The 21,781-nt window shown below is 41.3% G+C and overlaps 1 protein-coding gene across 5 annotated transcripts in view; it reads right to left on the reverse strand.

Annotated features, from left to right (window-relative positions):
- The window catches only part of tnrc6c1 (trinucleotide repeat containing adaptor 6C1), a 121,331-nt gene that overhangs the window by 13,759 nt on the left and 85,791 nt on the right, over positions 1-21,781 (reverse strand). For 2 of the 5 annotated variants that reach the window (XM_061885034.1, XM_061885036.1), the window contains 7 exons: positions 21,531-21,614; positions 21,169-21,403; positions 20,926-21,087; positions 20,663-20,839; positions 20,429-20,578; positions 20,069-20,179; positions 3,686-3,904 (listed from right to left, as the gene is read on the reverse strand). In XM_061885034.1, the coding sequence (XP_061741018.1) occupies positions 3,686-3,904; positions 20,069-20,179; positions 20,429-20,578; positions 20,663-20,839; positions 20,926-21,087; positions 21,169-21,403; positions 21,531-21,614 (1,138 nt within the window). Of the gene's footprint in view, positions 1-3,685; positions 3,905-20,068; positions 20,180-20,428; positions 20,579-20,662; positions 20,840-20,925; positions 21,088-21,168; positions 21,404-21,530; positions 21,615-21,781 lie in introns of those variants that run through there. The other 3 variants (XR_009803915.1, XR_009803916.1, XM_061885035.1) reach the window with 3 other exon arrangements.

Raw genomic sequence — 21,781 nt, forward strand, 5'->3', positions numbered from 1 at the left:
GATGGATGGATGGATGGATGGACGGAAAGAAAAACATATTTTGCAAGAACATCCTATTTATTTTGATAAATGTATTTAGATTAGATTAGATAGTACTTTATTTATTCCGTCAGGAGAGTTTTGTGCTTAATGTGTCTGCTATAAAATAGTGACCAATTACACATTACATAAAGCACTTTTTGCGACCCCGAAAAGGGACCAGCGGTAGAAAATGGATGGATGGATGGATGGATGGATGGATGGAAAGAAAAATATATTTTCCAAGAACACCCTATTTTTTTTGATAAATGGATTTTGTGCTTAATGTGTCTGTGCGTTTGCTATAAAATAGTGACCAATTACACATTACATAAAGCACTTTTTGCGACCCCGAAAAGGGACCAGTGGTAGAAAATGGATGGATGGATGGAAAGAAAAATATATTTTGCATGAACATCCTATTTATTTTGATAAATGTATTTTGTGCTTAATGTGTCTGTGTGTTTGCTATGAAATAGCGACCAATTACACATTACATAAAGCAATTTGCGACCCCGAAAAGGGACCAGCGGTAGAAAATGGATGGATGGATGGAAAGTAAAATATATTTTGCAAGAACATCCTATTTTTTTTTGATAAATGAATTTTGTGCTTAATGTGTCTGTGTGATTGCTACAAAATAGTGACCAATTACACATTACATTAAGCACTTTTTGGGACCCCGAAAAGAGACAAGCGGTAGCAAATGGACGGATGGAAGAATGGAAAGAAAAATATATTTTGCAAGAACATCCTATTTATTTTGATGAATGTATTTTGTGCTTAATGTGTCTGTGTGTTTGCTATAAAATAGCGACCAATTACACATTACATAAAGCACTTTTCGCGACCCCGAAAACGGACCAGCGGTAGGAAATGGATGGAAGGATGGAAAGTAACATATATTTTGCAAGAACATCCTATTTTTTTTGATAAATGGATTTTGTGCTTAATATGACTGTGTGTTTGCTATAAAATAGCGACCAATTACACATTACATAAAGCACATTTTGCGACCCCGAAAAGGGACCAGCGGTAGAAAAATGGATGGATGGAAAGAAAAATATATTTTGCAAGAACAACCTATTTATTTTGATAGATGTATTTTGTGCTTAATATGTCTGTGTGTTTGCTATATAATAGTGACCAATTACACATTACATAAAGCACTTTTTGCGACCCCGAAAAGGGACAAGCGGTAGAAATGGATGGATAAAGATAATGTTAAAAAATTCTAAAATACTCAAACAAGGAAAACCGTACTAGATAACATAAAAAATAAATAAATATAGATACTAAACCTATTATACTATAAGTACTAAAAGAAGTACATTTGGTACTGTGGATCAACAATACAGTATATGCATTATGTATGCTGTGACATGCATTATGTATGCCGTGAGTACGCTGAGGAATATGCATGGCTTTCGGCAAAAAGTTGACCACCGCCTTTGAGTTCTACGGGCTGGGCAGCAAAACCGGCGCCCTGATGGTAGCCACTCCATTTTGGGGAACAAAGCATGTGATGGTTTTCACATAATACAGCCTGCGAGCCTGCATGTTGGCTTTAAAAATGACAACATTACCAAGTGGCAGTTCGGATGAGTCCGCTCCGATTGCTGCTTGAGTATTTGTTTTATCGCCAACCGAGTCTGCAACTGGACGTGACAACATGAACAACAAAAGGTATCGAAATATGGCACTGTTTGATTTTACGTGACTCGATCGTATCGATACCCGGTGGTACTCACGGAATACGGCATATTTATATATTCGGTATTTCCCTACATGCAATACTCTGTACTGTTGTTTACAATGAACTCATCAGCAGTATTATTGCCGGCTGAGCATTTTGCTCCTTAACACTATTGCAAAATTGATTCTGTTTAATGTGCAAAGTACAAACCCCGTTTCCATATGAGTTGGGAAATTGTGTTAGATGTAAATATAAACGGAATACAATGATTTGCAAATCCTTTTCAACCCATTTTCAGTTGAATATGCTACAAAGACAACATATTTGATGTTCAAACTGATAAACATTTTTTTTGTTGTTGCAAATAATCATTAACTTTAGAATTTGATGCCAGCAACATGTGACAAAGAAGTTGGGAAAGGCGGCAATAAATACTGATAAAGTTGAGGAATGCTCATCAAACACTTAGTTGGAACATCCCAAAGGTGTGCAGGCTAATTGGGAACAGGTGGGTGCCAGGATTGGGTATAAAAGCAGCTTCCATGAAATGCTGAGTAATTCACAAACAAGGATGGGGTGAGGGTCACCAATTTGTAAGCAAATTGTCGAACAGTTTTAGAACAACATTTCTCAACGAGCTATTGCAAGGAATTTAGGCATTTTACCATCTACGGTCCGTAAAATCATCAAAAGGTTCAGAGAATCTGGAGAAATCACTGCACGTAAGCGATGATATTATGGACCTTTGATCCCTCAGCCGGTAGTGCATCAAAAACTGACATCAGTGTCTAAAGGATATCACCACATGGGCTCAGGAACACTTCATGAAACCACTGTCAGTAACTACAGTTGGTTGCTACATCTGTAAGTACAAGTTAAAACTCTACAATGCAAAGTGAAAGCCATTTATCAACAACACCCAGGAACGCCGCCGGCTTCGCTGGGCCCGAGCTCATCTAAGATGGACTGATGCAAAGTGGAAAAGTGTTCTGTGGTCTGACGAGTCCACATTTCAAATTATATTTGGAAACTGTGGACGTGGTGGCCTCCGGAACAAAGAGGAAAATAACCATCCGGATTGTTATAGGCGCAAAGTTCAAAAGCCAGCATCTGTGATGGTATGGGGGTGTATTAGTGCCCAAGGCATGGGTAACTTACACATCTGTGAAGGCACCATTAATGCTGAAAGGTCCATGCATGTTTTGTAGCAACATATGTTGTCATCCAAACAACGTTATCATGGACGCCCCTGCTTATTTCAGCAAAACAATGCCAAGCCACGTGTTACAACAGCGTTGTTTCGTAGTAAAAGAGTGCAGGTACTTTCCTGGCCCGCCTGCAGTCCAGACATGTCTCCCATCGAAAATGTGTGGCTCTCTATGAAGCGTAAAATACGACAACAACACTATTCAACAACTTAAGCTGTACATCAAGCAAGAATGGTAAAGAATTCCACTTTCAAAGCTTCAACAATTAGTTTCCTCAGTTCCCAAACGTTTATTGAGTGTTGTTAAAAGAAAATGTGATGTAACACAGTGGTGAACATGCCTTTTCCCAACTACTTTGGAACGTGTTGCAGCCATGAAATTCTAAGTTAATTATTATTTGCAAAAAAAAAAAAAGGTTTATGAGTTTGAACATCAAGTATGTTGTCTTTGTAGCATATCCAACTGAATATGGGTTGAAAATGATTTGCAAATCATTGTATTCCGTTTATATTTACATCTAACACAATTTCCCAACTCTTATGGAAACGGGGTTTGTACTCGTTCAATCATGAATGACCATGTGAGTCAAAGAGAGCTAGATTACTCCTTCCTCTTGGTCATAAATGCTATATTATTATATATCCACATGTGTCGCCTGCCTCCAATTAACACCCCATCCGTTTTCTCGCGGTTTGAGCAAATAAAGACCCCCGCAATTATTGGAGAATTTTACAGGTACTGTTTGTGTATGCAGGGTAACCACCTGTGGTGTATGAGCTGCTCCAGCCTTGGGACAGACCCAGAGAGTTCCCTCCCCACGTAGAGGATGGCTTGGTGTTGGTGAGACCAGGTGGAGGGCGGGACGGGGCTGTCGTGCTACTTCGGGGTCCCTGTGGAACCTTCCACATGTCATGGGACAGAGAGGCCTGACTGTGGGAGATGGGACCTGGAGACCAAGTGGACTTCATCTCCGACAGTTTACCTACACGAAAAAAGACAGGATAAAATAAGTTTAGCGAGAAAACTTTTAAAGTGAACTGGATTTTTTTAGGGGGGATGGGGGGGATTTTACCTATCATTCACAATCCCTATGTAACACAAGAACACGTTTTTCTTTTTTTATGCATTCTAATTTGTAATACTCTGCAAGTACGAGGTGGCTAACAATGGAGTTAACGGGAGTACTCTATTGCAGTGTTTTTCAACCACTGTGATACAGCCTGGTGTGCTGTGGGAGATTATCTAATTTCACCTATTTGGGTTAAAAAATTTTTTTTTGCAAACCAGTAATTAAAGTCTGAAAATTATGTGTTGTTGTTGAGTGGTCAGTGCTGTCGAGAGCTCGGCAGAGTAACCCTGTAATACGCTTTCATATCAGTAGGTGGCAGCCAGTACCTAATTGTCTTGTAGATGTCGGAAACAGCGGGACGCAGTGTGCAGGTAAAAAAGGTGTCAAATGTTTAAACCAAAAATAAACAAAAGGTGAGTGCCCCTAAGAAAAGGCGTTGCAGCTTAGGGAAGGCTATGCGAAACCAGACTAAAACTGTACTGGCTACAAAGTAAACAAAAACAGAATGCTGGACGACAGCAAAGACTTACTGTGGAGCAAAGACGATGTACATCCGAACATGACATGACAACCAAAATGTCCTAAAAACTGAAATATTCTTGATTGCTAAAACAAAGTAGATACGGGAAATATCGCTCAAAGGAAGACGTGAAATTGCTACAGGAAAATACCAAAAAAAAAAGAGAAAAAGCCACCAAAATACAATAAAATACTACACACAGGAAAACAGCAAAAAAAAAATCCAAATAAGTTAAGGTTTGATGTGACAAGTGGTGACAGTACACCTACTTTGAGACAAGAGCTATATTGATGCATGCTTGGTTATGCTTTAAAGTCATACCCAACAATTACGAAAACCACTTTTTACTGTCATCTGAATTTCATTGCTGGTGGTGTGCCTCCGGATTTTTTCAATGAAAGAAACGTGCCTCGGCTCAAAAAAGGTTGAAAAACACTGCTCTATTGCACTCATAAAGCCCTCTAAAAAGATCTCAAAACCACCAAAAATACTGAATTTGAAGTATTAACAATATTGTTATTACCAGCGCTAACACAGAGGAACTATTTTTGGGGGGCGCCGTGATCAACGATAACTAACTGATGCAGCTACAGTGTTGACATGCTGAGCCAGTGTGCTGTTGCATCACCTCCGAGTTGGTGAAATTTGATTGTAGATTATAATTTATGCCTCTCACTTGTATAGTACAGGGGTCGGGAACCTTTTTGGCTGAGAGAGCCATGAAAGCCAAATATTTCAAAATGTATTTCCGTGAGAGCCATATAACATTTTTTAACACTGAATACAACTAAATGCGTGCATTTGTAAGTAAGACCAACATTTTTGGAGTATAATACAGGGGTCGGGAACCTTTTTGGCTGAGAGAGTCAAAAAGCCAAATATTTTAAAATGTATTTCCCTAAAAGCCATATTTTTTTTTACACTGAACAAAACTAAACACGTGCATTTTTATGTAAGACCAACATTTCTAGAGTATAATAGGTATCTTATTCTTTGTAATAACATCTTTATTCTCGAGCTAACAGTGGAGGGGGCGTGGCTTGCTGGCCTGCAGTGAACTGGGGTGTGCCAGGACCGGCCTCGAAATCAGCGACAGGTGCGTAAATGGCACACCTGGGCCATTTACGCACTGAAACTGGACTCACTGGTGACGGTGGCAGAGAAGAGGACTGTGGACAAACTAGTGAGCATCCTGGATGATGCCAGTCACCCTCTGCATAGCATTATCAGTAGCCAGAGGAGCCTGTTCAGTGCTAGACTGCTTCAACCCAAGTGCAGGACTAATAGACTCAAGACTCCTTTGTCCCACACGCCATTAGACTGTACAACTCCTCTCTAGGACGGGGGACGGGGGGTACTAGGATGACAGGGGATGCAAAACATTAACAGTGCAATACGTTTTCATAACATGGTCACTACTGCCTACTTTGTCTTGTTATAGTCTTATTTTACTGTTATATAGTTATTCCCATTGTTTTTATTCTTTTTGTAATATTTCTCTATTTTGTTTCCATTTAAACCCCCATTATTTACTTTTTACTTTTTTCTTTAAATTGATCTCAACTCTGTACACTGCTGCTGGAATTTTAATTTTCCTGAAGGAACTCTCCTGAAGGAATCAATAAAGTACTATCTATCTATCTATCTATCTATCTATCTATCTATTGTTATCTAATCACCTGTCGCTCTGTTATAAGCAGCAGCCAGGAGGAGAGACGGGGTTGGGGCTGGAGCCAGAGCGCGAGCGAAAACGAAAGAGAAAAATACAATTGCTGGAAATCAACTGAGAGACTTATTGAAAAATAAAACAATATTGTAACCCTGAAACAGGCTCTCATGTCGGTGCTTGGTGGTCTGACAAACCCCAGGAGGGCAAGCCCCACACTAACCAAGAATAAATAAATTACTTCTTACCATTAACGCAAATTCTTGAACGGGTGCGGTAGAAAACAGATGGATGGATTAAAAATGCATGAGAATGTTTTATATTTTGAAAATTATTTTTAACACTGTGATTACAAGTGGAATTATTCATTACTTATCATATTAAGCAACGTCAGCTAAGATTTATCCGAGAGCCAGATGCATCCATCAAAAGAGCCACATCTGGCTCGCGAGCCATAGGTTCCCTACCCCTGATATAATAGGTCTCTTATTCTTTTTAATAACATTGTTATTCTAAAAGTTAACCAATAATAAATATAATACTTCTTAACATTAATGCGACATCTTGAACAGGTGTGTTAGAAAACGGATGGTTGGATTAAAATGCATGAGAATGTTTTATCATTTGAACGTTATTTTTAACGCAGTGATTACCAACGGAATTATTAATTACTTATCGTGTTAAGCAATGTCAGCTAAGATTGATCTGAGAGCCAGATGCAGTCATCAAAAGAGCCACATCTGGCTCTAGAGCCATAGGTTCCCTAACCCTGGTATAGTAGAAGTTTTTGCAATTAACCAAAAAGTTGGTCAACTCTGTTTTTCCACTTCGACCGGGAGATGGCGAACCTGCGTGAGGATAATGATTAATTCTTCCTTTAAACAGGAAAGACATGAACACCCCATCAGTTGGCAACCCAGTGAGAGCAGACATTGTACAGTAAGTGTGTGTTTTACAACGTTCGTAGTTTGTATTTCTTGTTTAGCACTTAGCAATGCTGCTACATGATCAGCAAATCTAATTGATTGCTTGTTAATTCCACTTAAAAACTGTTATGCCAATGTACAACCGCATGTGGTTATAATATACATTCAAATGCTTACGATTGTCTTTACACACAATGAAGAGTTAAATCATTTGTATTAACTCTTACTGCAGGGGTGCCCATTACGTCGATCGCGAGCTACCAGTCGACCGCGGGGGGTGTGTCAGTCGATCTCCAGTCAGGCTTTTAAAAAAAAATTGACCTAAAAATGAGTGATCATCAATCTTCACCAAGACGTCACTTAAATGACATTCACGGTACCGGAGGGTCTTGTGAGATGACGCTGGCTGCTGCAAGATCATTATTATGAAAATATGACCGAGAGGAAGGCGAGAAACACTTTTTATTTCAACAGACTCTCGCGCCGTACCTTCCGTCAAAACTCTAAAGGCCGACTGCACATTTCCTATCTTCACAATAAAAGCCCTGCTTCATGCTGCCTGCGCTAACTAAATACAGAGTCTCGGAAAACTGGCGTGCACAAGCGATCCCTCAGAAAGCTGGCGTGCACATCACTTGTGTACGCCAGCTTTCCGAGACTCTTATTTTGTTAGCGCAGGCGGCATGAAGCAGGGCTTTTATTGTGAAGATAGGAAATGTGCAGTCGGCCTTTAGAGTTTTGACGGAAGGGACGGCGCGAAAGTCTGTTGAAATAAAAAGTGTTTCTCGCCTTCCTCTGTCATTTTTTCATAATAATGAACTGGCAGCAGCCAGCGTCATCTCACAAGACCCTCGGGTGCCGTGAATGTCAATCAAGCAAGCTACGGAATTTGCCGCCAATGTTTTTCTTGTAAAGTGTATGGAAGCTGGATGAATTAGATGCCAAAAACCAACCACTTTCATGTGGTATTGTACAGAAAGGACAACTTTTTTTCTCCTCCATTTGAAAATGTGGGCGTTATCATCATTACTGTCTGATTCCAATCAATGCAAGTCATCAGGATCAGGTAATACACCAACTTATATTCTTGTCTTCGTGAAAGAAAGACATCTATATGTGTTACACATGCTTGTATTATCATTAAACACATTTAACTTTTTTACAAAAATGTCTCTTTCATAAATAAATAAATATAAATGATATATATAAATGAGGTAGATCCCCTCGAGTTGGTCAATTGAAAAGTAGCTCGCCTGCAGAAAAAGTGTGGGCACCCCTGTCTTACTGTATAGTGAATTATAATTGGCTTGCAAGACTGTTTCATCTGAGAATGTATTTTTCTGTAGTAGCATTCAGTCATCTGACTTTGTGTATCGACAGTAGACAATAGCCAATTAAAAGGTTGCGTCCGTCAATAATCACACTGTACCGTCAATCAATATGAATAAACTTTAGTCTTCTGAATAAACATCCAATTCTGATTTAGTTGATCAATGTAATACAATCAGAATTAGAAGTATTTTTTAAAATTTGTATCTCTTTAAACCCAGCCATGCATCCATTTTCTTCGGCTTATCCGAGGTCGGGTTGCGGGGGCAGCAGCCTAAGCAGAAAAGCTTAGACTTTCCTCTCCCCAGCCACTTCATCCAGCTTCTCCGGGGGATACCGAGGCGTTCCCAAGCCGGCCGGGAGACATAGTCTTCCCAACGTGTCCTGGGTCTTCCCCGTGGCCTCCTACTGGTTAGGTGGCATCCTGACCAGATGCCCGAACCACCTCATCTGGCTCCACATAATGCGGACGAGCAACGGCTTTACTTTGAGTTCCTCCCGGATGGCAGAGCTTCTCACCCTATCTCTAAGGGAGGAAACTCATTTCGGCCGCTTGTACCCGTGATCTTATCCTTTCGGTCATGACCCAAAGCTCATGACCATTAAAACCATGCTCTCTCTTTAAACCATGCTGTAAAAATGCACCTTTTCTGAAATTACAACTTATAATATCCACAAACTAAAAGATACGTTTTTTTAATCAGGATACAATTAAAAAAATAGTTAAATAGTTTTATGCGATAATAAATAAGGAATGCAAATGATGTATGTGTTTGAAATGGATCCATCCATCCATCCATCATCTTCCGCTTATCCGAGGTCGGGTCGCGGGGGCAGCAGCCTAAGCAGGGAAGCCCAGACTTCCCTCTCCCCAGCCACTTCGTCTAGCTCTTCCCGGGGGATCCCGAGGCGTTCCCAGGCCAGCCGGGAGACATAGTCTTCCCAACGTGTCCTGGGTCTTCCCCGTGGCCTCCTACCGGTTGGACGTGCCCTAAACACCTCCCTAGGGAGGCGTTCGGGTGGCATCCTGACCAGATGCCCGAACCACCTCATCTGGCTCCTCTCGATGTGGAGGAGCAGCGGCTTTACGTTGAGCTCCTCCCGGATGGCAGAGCTTCTCACCCTATCTCTAAGGGAGAGACCTGGAAACTCATTTCGGCCGCTTGTACCCGTGATCTTATCCTTTCGGTCATGACCCAAAGCTCATGACCATAAGTGAGGATGGGAACGTAGATCGACCGGTAAATTGAGAGCTTTGCCTTCCGGCTCAGCTCCTTCTTCACCACAACGGATCGGTACAACGTCCGCATTACTGAAGACGCCGCACCGATCCGCCTGTCGATCTCACGATCCACTCTTCCCTCACTCGTGAACAAGACTCCTAGGTTGTTTGAAATGGATGATTGATTTAAAAAAAAAAAAAAAAAAACACATGTCATTAGGGCTGCGAATCTTTGGGTGTCCCACGATTCGATTCAATATCGATTCTTGGGGTCGCGATTCGATTATATATCGATTTTTTTCGATTCAACGCGATTATCGATTCAAAAACGATATTTTTCCGATTCAAAAGGATTCTGTATTCATTCAATACATAGGATTTCAGCAGGATCTACCCCAGTCTGCTGACATGCTAGCAGAGTAGTAGATTTTTGTAAAAAGCTTTTATAATTGTAAAGGACAATGTTTTATCAACTGATTGCAATAATATAAATGTGTTCTAACTATTAAATGAAGCAAAAATATGACTTATTTTATCTTTGTGAAAACATTGGACACAGTGTGTTGTCAAGCTTATGAGATACACTGTGACACTATTGTTCTTTTTTTTATTATTTTTTATAAATGTCTAATGATAATGTCAGTGAGGGATTTTTAATCACTGCTATGCTGAAATTACAACTAATATTGATACTGTTGTTGATAATCATTTTTGTTTCACTACGTTTGGTTTGTTTTGTGTCATGTTTGTGTCTCCTCTCAATTGCTCTGTTTATTGCAGTTCTGAAGTGAAGTGAATTATATTTATATAGCGCTTTTCTCCAGTGACTCAAAGCGCTTTACATAGTGAAACCCAATATCTAAGTTACATTTAAACCAGTATGGGTGGGACTGGGAGCAGGTGGGTAAAGTGTCTTGCCCAAGGACACAACGGCAGTGACTAGGATGGCGGAAGCGGGAATCGAACCTGCAACCCTCAAGTTGCTGATACCGCCACTCTACCAACCGAGCTATGCCGCCCCTGAGTGTTGCTGGGTCAGGTTTGGTTTTGGAATTGGATTGCATTGCCTGGAAAAGGGTGGAATGCCATCTCCGGGTTGGGGAGGAGACCCTGCCCCAAGTGGAGGAGTTCAAGTACCTAGGAGTCTTGTTCACGAGTGAGGGAAGAGTGGATCGTGAGATCGACAGGCGGATCGGTGCGGCGTCTTCAGTAATGCGGACGTTGTACCGATCCGTTGTGGTGAAGAAGGAGCTGAGCCGGAAGGCAAAGCTCTCAATTTACCGGTCGATCTACGTTCCCATCCTCACCTATGGTCATGAGCTTTGGGTCATGACTGAAAGGATAAGATCACGGGTACAAGCGGCCCAAATGAGTTTCCTGGCTCTCCCTTAGAGATAGGGTGAGAAGCTCTGCCATCCGGGAGGAACTCAAAGTAAAGCCGCTGCTCCTCCACATGGAGAGGAGCCAGATGAGGTGGTTCGGGCATCTGGTCAGGATGCCACCCGAACTCCTCCCTAGGGAGGTGTTTAGGGCACGTCCAACCGGTAGGAGGCCACGGGGAAGACCCAGGACACGTTGGGAAGACTATGTCTCCCGGCTGGCCTGGGAACGCCTCGGGATCCCCCGGGAAGAGCTAGACGAAGTGGCTGGGGAGAGGGAAGTCTGGGTTTCCCTGCTTAGGTTGTTGCCCCCGCGACCCGACCTCGGATAAGCGGAAGAAGATGGATGGATGGATGGATTGCATTGCTATGGTATCGCTGTGTACTGTTTTGTTGGATTGATAAAAAAAATAATAACAATAAAAAAAAAAAATTGATTAAAAAAAATAAAATTACATTTTAAAAAAATGAGAATCTCTTCTGAATCGCACAACGTGAGAATCGCGATTCAAATTCGAATCGATTTTTTCCCACACCCCTCCATGTCATTGAATGATATTTGGAAAAAATCCCAATTAGCTGCATTAAAATAAACTGAATCAAATGAACATCCATCCATCCATCCATCATCTTCCGCTTATCCGAGGTCGGGTCGCGGGGGCAACAGCCTAAGCAGGGAAGCCCAGACTTCCCTCTCCCCAGCCACTTCGTCTAGCTCTTCCCGGGGGATCCCGAGGCGTTCCCAGGCCAGCCGGGAGACATAGTCTTCCCAACGTGTCCTGGGTCTTCCCCGTGGCCTCCTACCGGTTGGACGTGCCCTAAACACCTCCCTTGGGAGGCGTTCGGGTGGACTCCTGAACATATTGAATAGATTTCATTTTACACCCTCTGTTGTTTGAAATTGGTGCAGTAAACAGCAAATGATGTATAAAGAGTCCGGCAGCTGAAGGAACCATTAATCATTTACTGTGGGAGTGTCAGTGAATAAGAGTTGTGGTCCGTTGTAAAAATGTCCTTGGTTGTCCATCTTAAGCCCCTGTAGGTCACGTGAGGTGCCTGCATCACGAGTGCTGCTAATGTTGGCAAAGTTACCTCATGTGTGATGAACCAGAGAAGACTGAAATAAATGAGTCGTGTATGAAACAAGCTGAGCTTCCTCATGAAAATGACATGATGTCACAGTTAAGAACTCCACGTCCACGGTGACCAAAGAATGGCGTTGCGGTTTTATTTTGCTGTCCAGCGGAGTGTCAGCTATGGATGCAGCGCTTTTGTTTCTTTCAGACAGCATGTATCCATTTTGAAAGCCAGATCCAAACACAGACACAGACATAGGAACCTTTCGATGACGGCAACCTTCCTAAATTAATTTTAATTTATCATTTGATGGATTGAAGTATGGAGTATCGGCTCAGTCCTACAATTGTATTACGTGTTTTTATTTCTCCGCACATCGTATATAATGCTTTACGGTAGGGGTCACCAACCTTTTTGAAACCAAGAACTACTCTTGGGTACTGATTAATGCGAAGGGCCACCAGTTTGATTCACACTTAAATAAATTGCCAGAAATAGCCAATTTGCTCAAATTACCTTTAAATAGGTAAATCTATACATATAAAAAAATGGGTATTTGTCTGTCATTCCGTTGTACATTTTTTTTCCTTTTACGGAAGGTTTTTTGTAGAGAATAAATGATGAAAAAAAAACACTTAATTGAACGGTTTAAAAGAGGAGAACCCACGAACAGAATGAAAATTTAATTTTGTAACATTTCAATTTCGACTCATCAAAATTCAAATTTCAACCCAAAAAAATGAAGAGAAAAAACAGCTAATTCGAATCTTTTTGAAAAAATAAAAAAAATAATTTATGGAACATCATTAGTAATTTTTACTGATTAAGATTAATTTTAGAATTTTGATGACATGTTTTGAATTGGTTAAAATCCAATCTGCACTTTGTTAGAATATATAACAAATTGGACCGAGCTATATTTCTAACAAAGACAAATCCACATTTCTCCTAGATTTTCCAGAACAAAAATTTTAAAAGAAATTCAAAAGACTTTGAAATAAGATTTAAATTTGATTCTACAGATTTTCTAGATTTGCTAGAATATATTTTTTTAATTTGAATCATAATATTTCACAAATATTCTTAGTAGAAAAAACAGAAGCTAAATTGAAGAATTAAATCAAAATGTATTTATTATTCCTTACAATAAAATAAATACATTTACTTGTGAATTGAGAATTGTGAATTATATTTATATAGCGCTTTTCTCTAGTGACTCAAAGCGCTTTACATAGTGAAACCCAATATCTAAGTTACATTTAAACCAGTGTGGGTGGCACTGGGAGCAGGTGGGTAAAGTGTCTTGCCCAAGGACACAACGGCAGTGACTAGGATGGCGGAAGCGGGAATCGAACCTGCAACCCTCAAGTTGCTGGCACGGCCACTCTACCAACCGAGCTATACCGGTTGGTAGAGTGGCTTCAACATTGACTTGTCCAGGGTGTACCCCGCCTTCCGCCCAATTGTAGCTGAGATAGGCGCCAGCGCCCCCCCCGCGACCCCAAAAGGGAATAAGCGGTAGAAAATGGATGGATGGATACTTCAACATTGATTTAAATTGTCAGGAAAGAAGAGGAAGGAATTTAAAAGGTAAAAAGGTATATGTGTTTAAAAATCCTAAAATCATTTTTAAGGTGGTATTTTTTCTCAAAAATAGTTTTTCTGAAAGTTATAAGAAGCAAAGTAAAAAAAAAAAAAAAAACATTTAAACAAGTGAAGACCAAGTCTTTAAATGTTTTCTTGGATTTTCAAATTCTGTTTGAGTTTTGTCTCTCTTAGAATTAAAAATGTCGAGCAAAGCGAGACCAGCTTGCTAGTAGTAAATACAATTTAAAAAATAGAGGCAGCTCACTGGTAAGTGCTGCTATTTGAGCTAATTCAGAACAGGCTAGCGGGCTACTCATCTGGTCCTTGCGGGCTACCTGGTGCCCGCGGGCGCCGCGTTGGTGACCCCTGCTTTACGGCAACGCCACCTCCTACCTCAAGACCTAGTTTCCCCTCAACCTCCTACCCGCAACCTTCGCTCCTCAAACACAAACCTCCTCGAACCCATCAGGACAAACTTACAATCAATAGGCTGCCGGACTTTCTGCACGACCGCACCCGAACTCTGGAACGCTCTTCCCCGTCCATCTCAGAGGTCCACAGTCGGTCGACCGTTTTAAGAAAGGACTAAAAACCCACCTTTTTTTTAGCACAGCTTTTATCTAATTTCTCTGCCTTCTTGTTTTTAAATACACTGCTAGCCTATCTGTTTTATCCAGTGCTTTCATGCTTTTATTTCTATTTTTATCTGTGTTTCTGTTTTATCTAATACGTGTCATGTTTTCAGGGCAGCACGGTGGAAGTGGGGTTAGTGCGTCTGCCTCACAATACGAAGGTCCTGAATAGTCCTGGGTTCAATCCCGGGCTCGGGATCTTTCTGTGTGGAGTTTGCATGTTCTCCCCGTGACTGCGTGGGTTCCCTCCGGGTACTCCGGCTTCCTCCCACTTCCAAAGACATGCACCTGGGGATAGGTTGATTGGCAACACTAAATTGGCCCTAGAGTGTGAATGTTGTCTGTCTATCTGTGTTGGCCCTGCGATGAGGTGGCGACTTGTCCATGGTGTACTCCGCCTTCCGCCCGATTGTAGCTGAGATAGGCACCAGCGCCCCCCGTAACCCCAAAGGGAATAAGTGGTAGAAAATGGATGGATGTCATGTTTTCATTTTTATTTTATTTTAATTTCTATATATTCTAACTTTCTATTTATTTTTTATTTTTTTTATACTTTGTAGCACTTTGAGATTTTAACAATTTAAAGTGTGTTACAAATCTTTACATTATTATTACTATTATTATTATTATTTCTAATGCCATTTAAGGCCTTAATTGTGGCAAAATCGATTTAATGACTTTTAACGTGCCGCGGAAAGCCTGAAATCACTGCTTTTCAAAGATCCAGCCTCAGCAGGCACCAAGAAACACCCTCCATCTTGGGTCCCTACAATTCCACTCTTTGGTCGGAATGACGAGGCCATCAATTTGCCACAGCACTTTATTTATGTTTTCCACAAAGCCAAGTGGACATCTACCATGCTGTTATACATTATTAAACAGTATTACACCTTCTCAGTGGCCTAGTGCAGTGGTTCTCAACCTTTTTTCAGTGATGTACCCCCTGTCAACATTTTTTTAATTCAAGTACCCCCTAATGAGAGCAGTGAAGTGAAGTGAAGTGAAGTGAATTATATTTATATAGCGCTTTTTCTCTAGTGACTCAAAGCACTTTACATAGTGAAACCCAATATCTAAGTTACAATCAAACCAGTGTGGGTGGCACTGGAAGCAGGTGGGTAAAGTGTCTTGCCCAAGGACACAACGGCAGTGACTAGGTTGGCAGAAGCGGGAATTGAACCTGCAACCATCAAGTTGCTGGCACGGCCACTCTACCAACTGAGCTAAACCGCCCCACAAGCATTTTTGGTTGAAAAAAAGAGATAAAGAAGTAAAATACAGCACTATGTCATCAGTTTTATTAAATTGTATAACAGTGCAAAATATTGCTCATTTGTTGTGGTCTTTCTTGAACTATTTGGAAAAAAAAGATATAAAAATAACTAAAAACTTGTTAAAAAAAAACCAAGTAATTCAATTATAAATAAAGATTTCTACACATAGAAGTAATCATCAACTTAAAGTGTCCTCTTTGGGAATTGTAATAGAGATCCATCTGGATTCATCAACTTAATTCTAAACATTTCTTCACAAAAAAAGAAATCTTTAACATCAATATTGATGGAACATGTCCACAGAAAAATCTAGCTGTCAACACTGAATATTGCATTGTTGCATTTTTTTTTTCACAGTTTATGAACTTACATTCATATTTTGTCGAAGTATTATTCAATAAATATATTCATAAAGGATTTTGGAATTGCTGCTATTTTAAGAATATTTTTGAAAAATCTCACGTACCCCTTGGCATACCTTCAAGTACCCCCCAGGGGTACGCGTACCCCCATTTGAGAACCACTGGCCTAGTGGTTAGAGTGTCCGCCCTGAGATCTGTAAGTTGTGAGTTCAAACCCCGGCCGAGTCATACCAAAGACTATAAAAATGGGAGCCATTACCTCCCTGCTTGGCACTCAGCATCAAGGGTTGGAATTGGGGACTAAATAACCAAAATTGATTCCCGGGCGCTGCCACCGTTGCTGCTCACTGCTCCTCTCACCTCCCAGGGGGTGATCAAGGGTGAAGGGGGCAAATACAGAGAATAATTTCGCCACACCTACTGTGTGTGTGTGTGTGTGACAATCATTGGTACTTCCATCCATTTTCTACAGCTTATTCCCTTTCGGGGTCGCGGGGGGCGCTGGCGCCTATCTCATCTACAATCGGGCGGAAGGCGGGGTACACTCTGGACAAGTCGCCACCTCATCGCAGGGCCAACACAGATAGACAGACAACATTCACACTCACATTCACACACTAGGGCCAATTTAGTGTTGCCAATCAACCTATCCCCAGGTGCATGTCTTTGGATCATTGGTACTTTAACTTTTTTAATTATTAAAACTCCTGAACATGCTAGCGCTCCCTCCCCTAACTTGCCCACTCACTTACATTTTGTCATTCTTAAAGGGCAACACACATCCTACGGCCATCATGAAGCCAGAGATGGAGGCATTGAGTGCCACTCTATTAAATGACATTGAAACTTACTTGCAAAATTCTAAGTGTGTTGGCATTATTTGCCATGAAAGTGTAGATGTGGTGATTTTTAAAAGGACTGATGATCTACACACAGGTGAGAATATTCAATTAAATTTGTCATATGCACCATTATCATCATTTCATGACCGCAGCAAAAAACGTTTTACACTTTTATACTGAAATAAATACACCTGCAACTTATGAAATAAAAATACCCCAATGCAGCTGAAGGACAAGCGGTAGAAAAGGGATGAATGGATATTAAGTGAAAATATATTTAAGAAAATACTGGCAGCGGTTAAGTTTAAAGCCAAGAAGGAATGTTTATAACTGAATACATTTACATATGCATAAAAATGTGTTTTCTTTTGTATATTTTCCATGAATTAAGTAACATTTATGACAACCTTTTTCCAAAAGACAATATAGAATGTGAGATATAACAGGACAATGCATACATTTATCATTGGTTTTCAAAACGCTTACACAAAAGTGGGACCCCAAAAATGTACCCTGGGACCCCATTTAGAAAATTCCTAGCGCCAACACTGCGTATATACTTACAGTGTCTATATAAAATGTTAATGGGTATTTTTAGAGCGCTTTATAGGTGGAATCCTAGTACATCCTTTGTCAGCTGACTCTTTCTAGAGCAGGGGTCACCAACGCGGTGCCCGTGGGCACCAGGTAGCTGGCAAGGACCAGATGAGTAGCCTGCTGGCCTGTTCTAAAAATAGCTCAAATAGCAGCACTTACCAGTGAGCTGCCTCTATTTTTTAAATTGTATTTATTTACAAGCAAGCTGGTCTCACTTTGCTCGACGTTTTTAATTCTAAGAGAGACAAAGCTCAAATAGAATTTGAAAATCCAAGTAAATATTTTAAAGACTTGGTCTTCAATTGTTTAAATACATTTATTTATTTTTTTTACTTTGCTTCTTATAACTTTCAGAAAGACAGCCGTAAAAATGATTTTAGGATTTTTAAACACACATACCTTTTTACCTTTTAAATTCCTTCCTCTTCTTTCCTGATTTAAATCAATGTTCAGGTATTTTTTTTTATTGTAAAGAATAATAAATACATTTTAATCAAATTCTTCAATATATCTTCTGTTTTTTCGACAAAGAATATTTGTGAAAAATTTCTTCAAACTTATGATTAAAATTAAAAAAAATATTCTGGCAAATCTCAAAAATCTGTAGAATGAAATGTAAATCTTATTTCAAAGTCTTTTGAATTTCTTTTAAAATTTTTGTTCTGGAAAATCTAGAAGAAATAATGATTCGTCTTTGTTAGAAATATAGCTTGATCCAAAGTGCAGATTGGATTTTAACCTATTTAAAACATGTCATCAAAATTCTAAAAATGTATCTTAATCAGGAAAAACTACTAATGATGTTCCATAAATTCTTTTTTAAATGTTTTCAAAAAGATTCGAATTAGCTAGTTTTTCTCTTCATTTTTTTCGGTTGAATTTTGACTTGTAATGAGTCGAAATTGAAGATAAACTATGTTTCAAAATTTAATTTTCATTTTTTTCCTGTTTTCTCCTCTTTTAAACCGTTCAATTAAGTGTTTTTTTCATCATTTATTCTCTACAAAAAAACCTCCCGTAAAAGGAAAAAAAATGTACAACGGAATGACAGACAGAAATACCCTTTTTTTTTTTTATATGTATAGATTTAGGGACGGCGTGGCGCAGTGGGAGAGTGGCCGTGCGCAACCTGAGGGTCCCTGGTTCAATCCCCACCTAGTACCAACCTCGTCACGTCCGTTGTGTCCTGAGCAAGACACTTCACCCTTGCTCCTGATGGGTGCTGGTTGGCGCCTTGCATGGCAGCTCCCTCCATCAGTGTGTGAATGGGTAAATGTGGAAGTAGTGTCAAAGCGCTTTGAGTACCTTGAAGGTAGAAAAGCGCTATACAAGTACAACCCATTTATTTATTTATTTATCAAAGGTAAATTAAGCAAATTGGCTATTTCTGCCAATTTATTTAAGTGTGTATCAAACTGGTAGCCCTTTGCATTAATCAGTACCTAAGAAGTAGCTCTTGGTTTCAAAAAGGTTGGTGACCCCTGTTCTAGAGTTTATTTACAAATTATAATTCATGAAGAAAAATAAGGAGACCCTGCCCCAAGTGGAGGAGTTCAAGTACCTAGGAGTCTTGTTCACGAGTGAGGGAAGAGTGGATCGTGAGATCGACAGGCGGATCGGTGCGGCGTCTTCAGTAATGCGGACGCTGTACCGATCCGTTGTGGTGAAGAAGGAGCTGAGCCGGAAGGCAAAGCTCTCAATTTACCGGTCGATCTACGTTCCCATCCTCACCTATGGTCATGAGCTTTGGGTCATGACCGAAAGGATAAGATCACGGGTACAAGCGGCCCAAATGAGTTTCCTCCGCCGTGTGGCGGGGCTCTCCCTTAGAGATAGGGTGAGAAGCTCTGCCATCCGGGAGGAACTCAAAGTAAAGCCGCTGCTCCTTCACATGGAGAGGAGCCAGATGAGGTGGTTCGGGCATCTGGTCAGGATGCCACCCGAACGCCTCCCTAGGGAGGTGTTTAGGGCACGTCCAACCGGTAGGAGGCCACGGGGAAGACCCAGGACACGTTGGGAAGACTATGTCTCCCGGCTGGCCTGGGAACGCCTCGGGATCCCCCGGGAAGAGCTAGATGAAGTGGCTGGGGAAAGGGAAGTCTGGGTTTCCCTGCTTAGGCTGTTGCCCCCGCGACCCTACCTCGGATAAGCGGAAGATGATGGATGGATGGAAGAAAAATAATGTGCTCCTGTCTCATGAGGATTATGAATGATAGACAAAATTCCCAAAATATTGCATTTCCCCTTATAGAATGAGAAAAGTCCCAGAATAGAGCTTGGATATTTTAAATGTATTTTCTAATAAAAACTTACTTGATCCTCTTTATATGGTAACAACAGATCAGTCGGTTAAACAGTAAAACTAAAACCCATCCGTTTTCCCATGCAAAAGGTATAGAAGGGGAGGGGAGGGGGGGTCACCAACATCGCGGAGTGTGTGGAAGGGGGTGTTTGTGGAGGTACACTGCAGGAGAGGAAACTTGGCAGGACTGAAACTCTAGTGAGTCCTAATTAATGAGGTAAAATGGCTTGGAGGGCGGGACAAGCGTGCTCTCAGGTGTGCTCAAGGTACAGTCAAGGGAAGGAAAGAATAGTGTTGGTTTGCACTTGTTTATCCACCACAATACGGGGAGGGAGAGGGAAGGTTATTGGGGAACCATGTACCTGTATCATCTGTCTCCGGGGACGACAGACTGAATGAGCTAGTGTAGGCACTGACTGACCAATCAGAAGAGGGAGGCAGAGCCTCGTTCTGAGATGAAGTGGGAGAAGAGCCTGAGCCGATGGCAGCGCACAAACAAATAAGAGAAGAACAAATAGGGGAAAATAGCAGAGAGAAAATGGAATAAAAGAAAATTGCAGTGGAAATAATAAGATTGAAGACAGAACAAAATTTACAGAGAATAAATAATAATTGCAGAAGCAGTTGTATGCAGGAAAATGGACAACAAAAGAGTAAGAGAAGGACTCCCTGCTGGCAGCCTCATGGACAACGAGTAATATTTCACTAAACATTGATCTGACCTGCACTCCTGTCTCGCAGCAGGTAGCGGTTGACATCTTGGATGTTTGTGTTGATTGTTGGCCCACTCGGGACACTACCCGGTGTCATATTGGGGTCCGTCTCCGGGTCGATATTCTGGAGACCCTTCCAGGGCACGCCGGGACAAAATTCTGCCAAAGATTGCAAATGTTAGTTTATAACAGTAACATTGGAACTGAGCAGATGAGGAAGAGAACACCTGAGAAAAAGTGTACCTGGTGGCCAGTTGATGTTGGTCCCGTTGGCCATCTTGTCGCTGCTACTCTTCCCCTGCCCCCAGCTGTCTGGGGGAACGAGGGGGCTGGAAGGAGACTCAGAGCTGGACATCAGGCTATAGGGGCTGTAAGAGTCATCCAGCTGAGGAGGCTTACCAGGGGGGCCGAGGTTGGTACCTAAAGATGGAAACGATATGTTTCGATGTAACTTTGACGAGAAATGTATACAACTTGAGTGCTTCTCATTCTTGATTCTTCCTCACTGTGCTTGCTCAAATTGGGTTCCAAGGGAGAAGAGCTCCCAGAGAGGCTTTCCCTGGGATTGGGGTGCGTCCACTGTGACAGGCGCGATTGGGGCTGGGGTGGTTCCTTCATAGACAGACCCACCTCCATGCAGTTTACATTCATGTTTGTGTTCAGTCCGGCTGAAGAGAATGACAACAGTTTCACCGCACTAGCTCGACAATGACGACGCGATATCCCACACCGGGTCAGATTCCACTCACAGAGAGAATAGGGGCTGTAAGGGTTGGTAGAAGACTGCGGCTCTTTGGTCTGCAGGTCAGGGTGGCCCAGAGCCTGGGGGTGGCCTGGAAAGGAATCCATGCTGGATTTGGTCCCGCCCGGATGTAGGCCTGAGTGGGAGTGGGAAGGTTGCTGTTGCTTCATTAGGAGAGCCTGGGCCAGCTGACGCTGGTGCTGTTGGATCTGCTGCTGCATGTTATTGATTGTACGTGCAACCTGGAATGACAAGAGGGCAGAAAAGCTTCTTATTGTCCTGGATCCAACAACAAAACCATCTGGATTTTGTGAACAGTCTTTTTTGTGCGAAAACATGAGGAATGAGGTGTGAAAAGTGAGAACTTACTTGCTGCTCTTGTTGTCGAATGGGTCCAGAAACGTTGCGCTGCGCCTGTAACATCTGCTGCTGAATTTGTAAACGCTGGTAAGCCTGTAAGTGAGGCATATGCACAGTTGGAACGTCAATATATACTGTAGAGCAGGGGCGCTCACACTTTTTCTGCAGGTGAGCTACTTTTCAATTGACCAAGTCGAGGAGATCTACCTCATTCCTATTTATAATTTATATTTATTTATTTATGAAAGAGACATTTTTGT

The sequence above is a fragment of the Nerophis ophidion genome, linkage group LG23, assembly GCF_033978795.1.
Source record: "Nerophis ophidion isolate RoL-2023_Sa linkage group LG23, RoL_Noph_v1.0, whole genome shotgun sequence".
In the NCBI taxonomy this organism is placed as follows: Eukaryota; Metazoa; Chordata; class Actinopteri; order Syngnathiformes; family Syngnathidae; genus Nerophis; species Nerophis ophidion.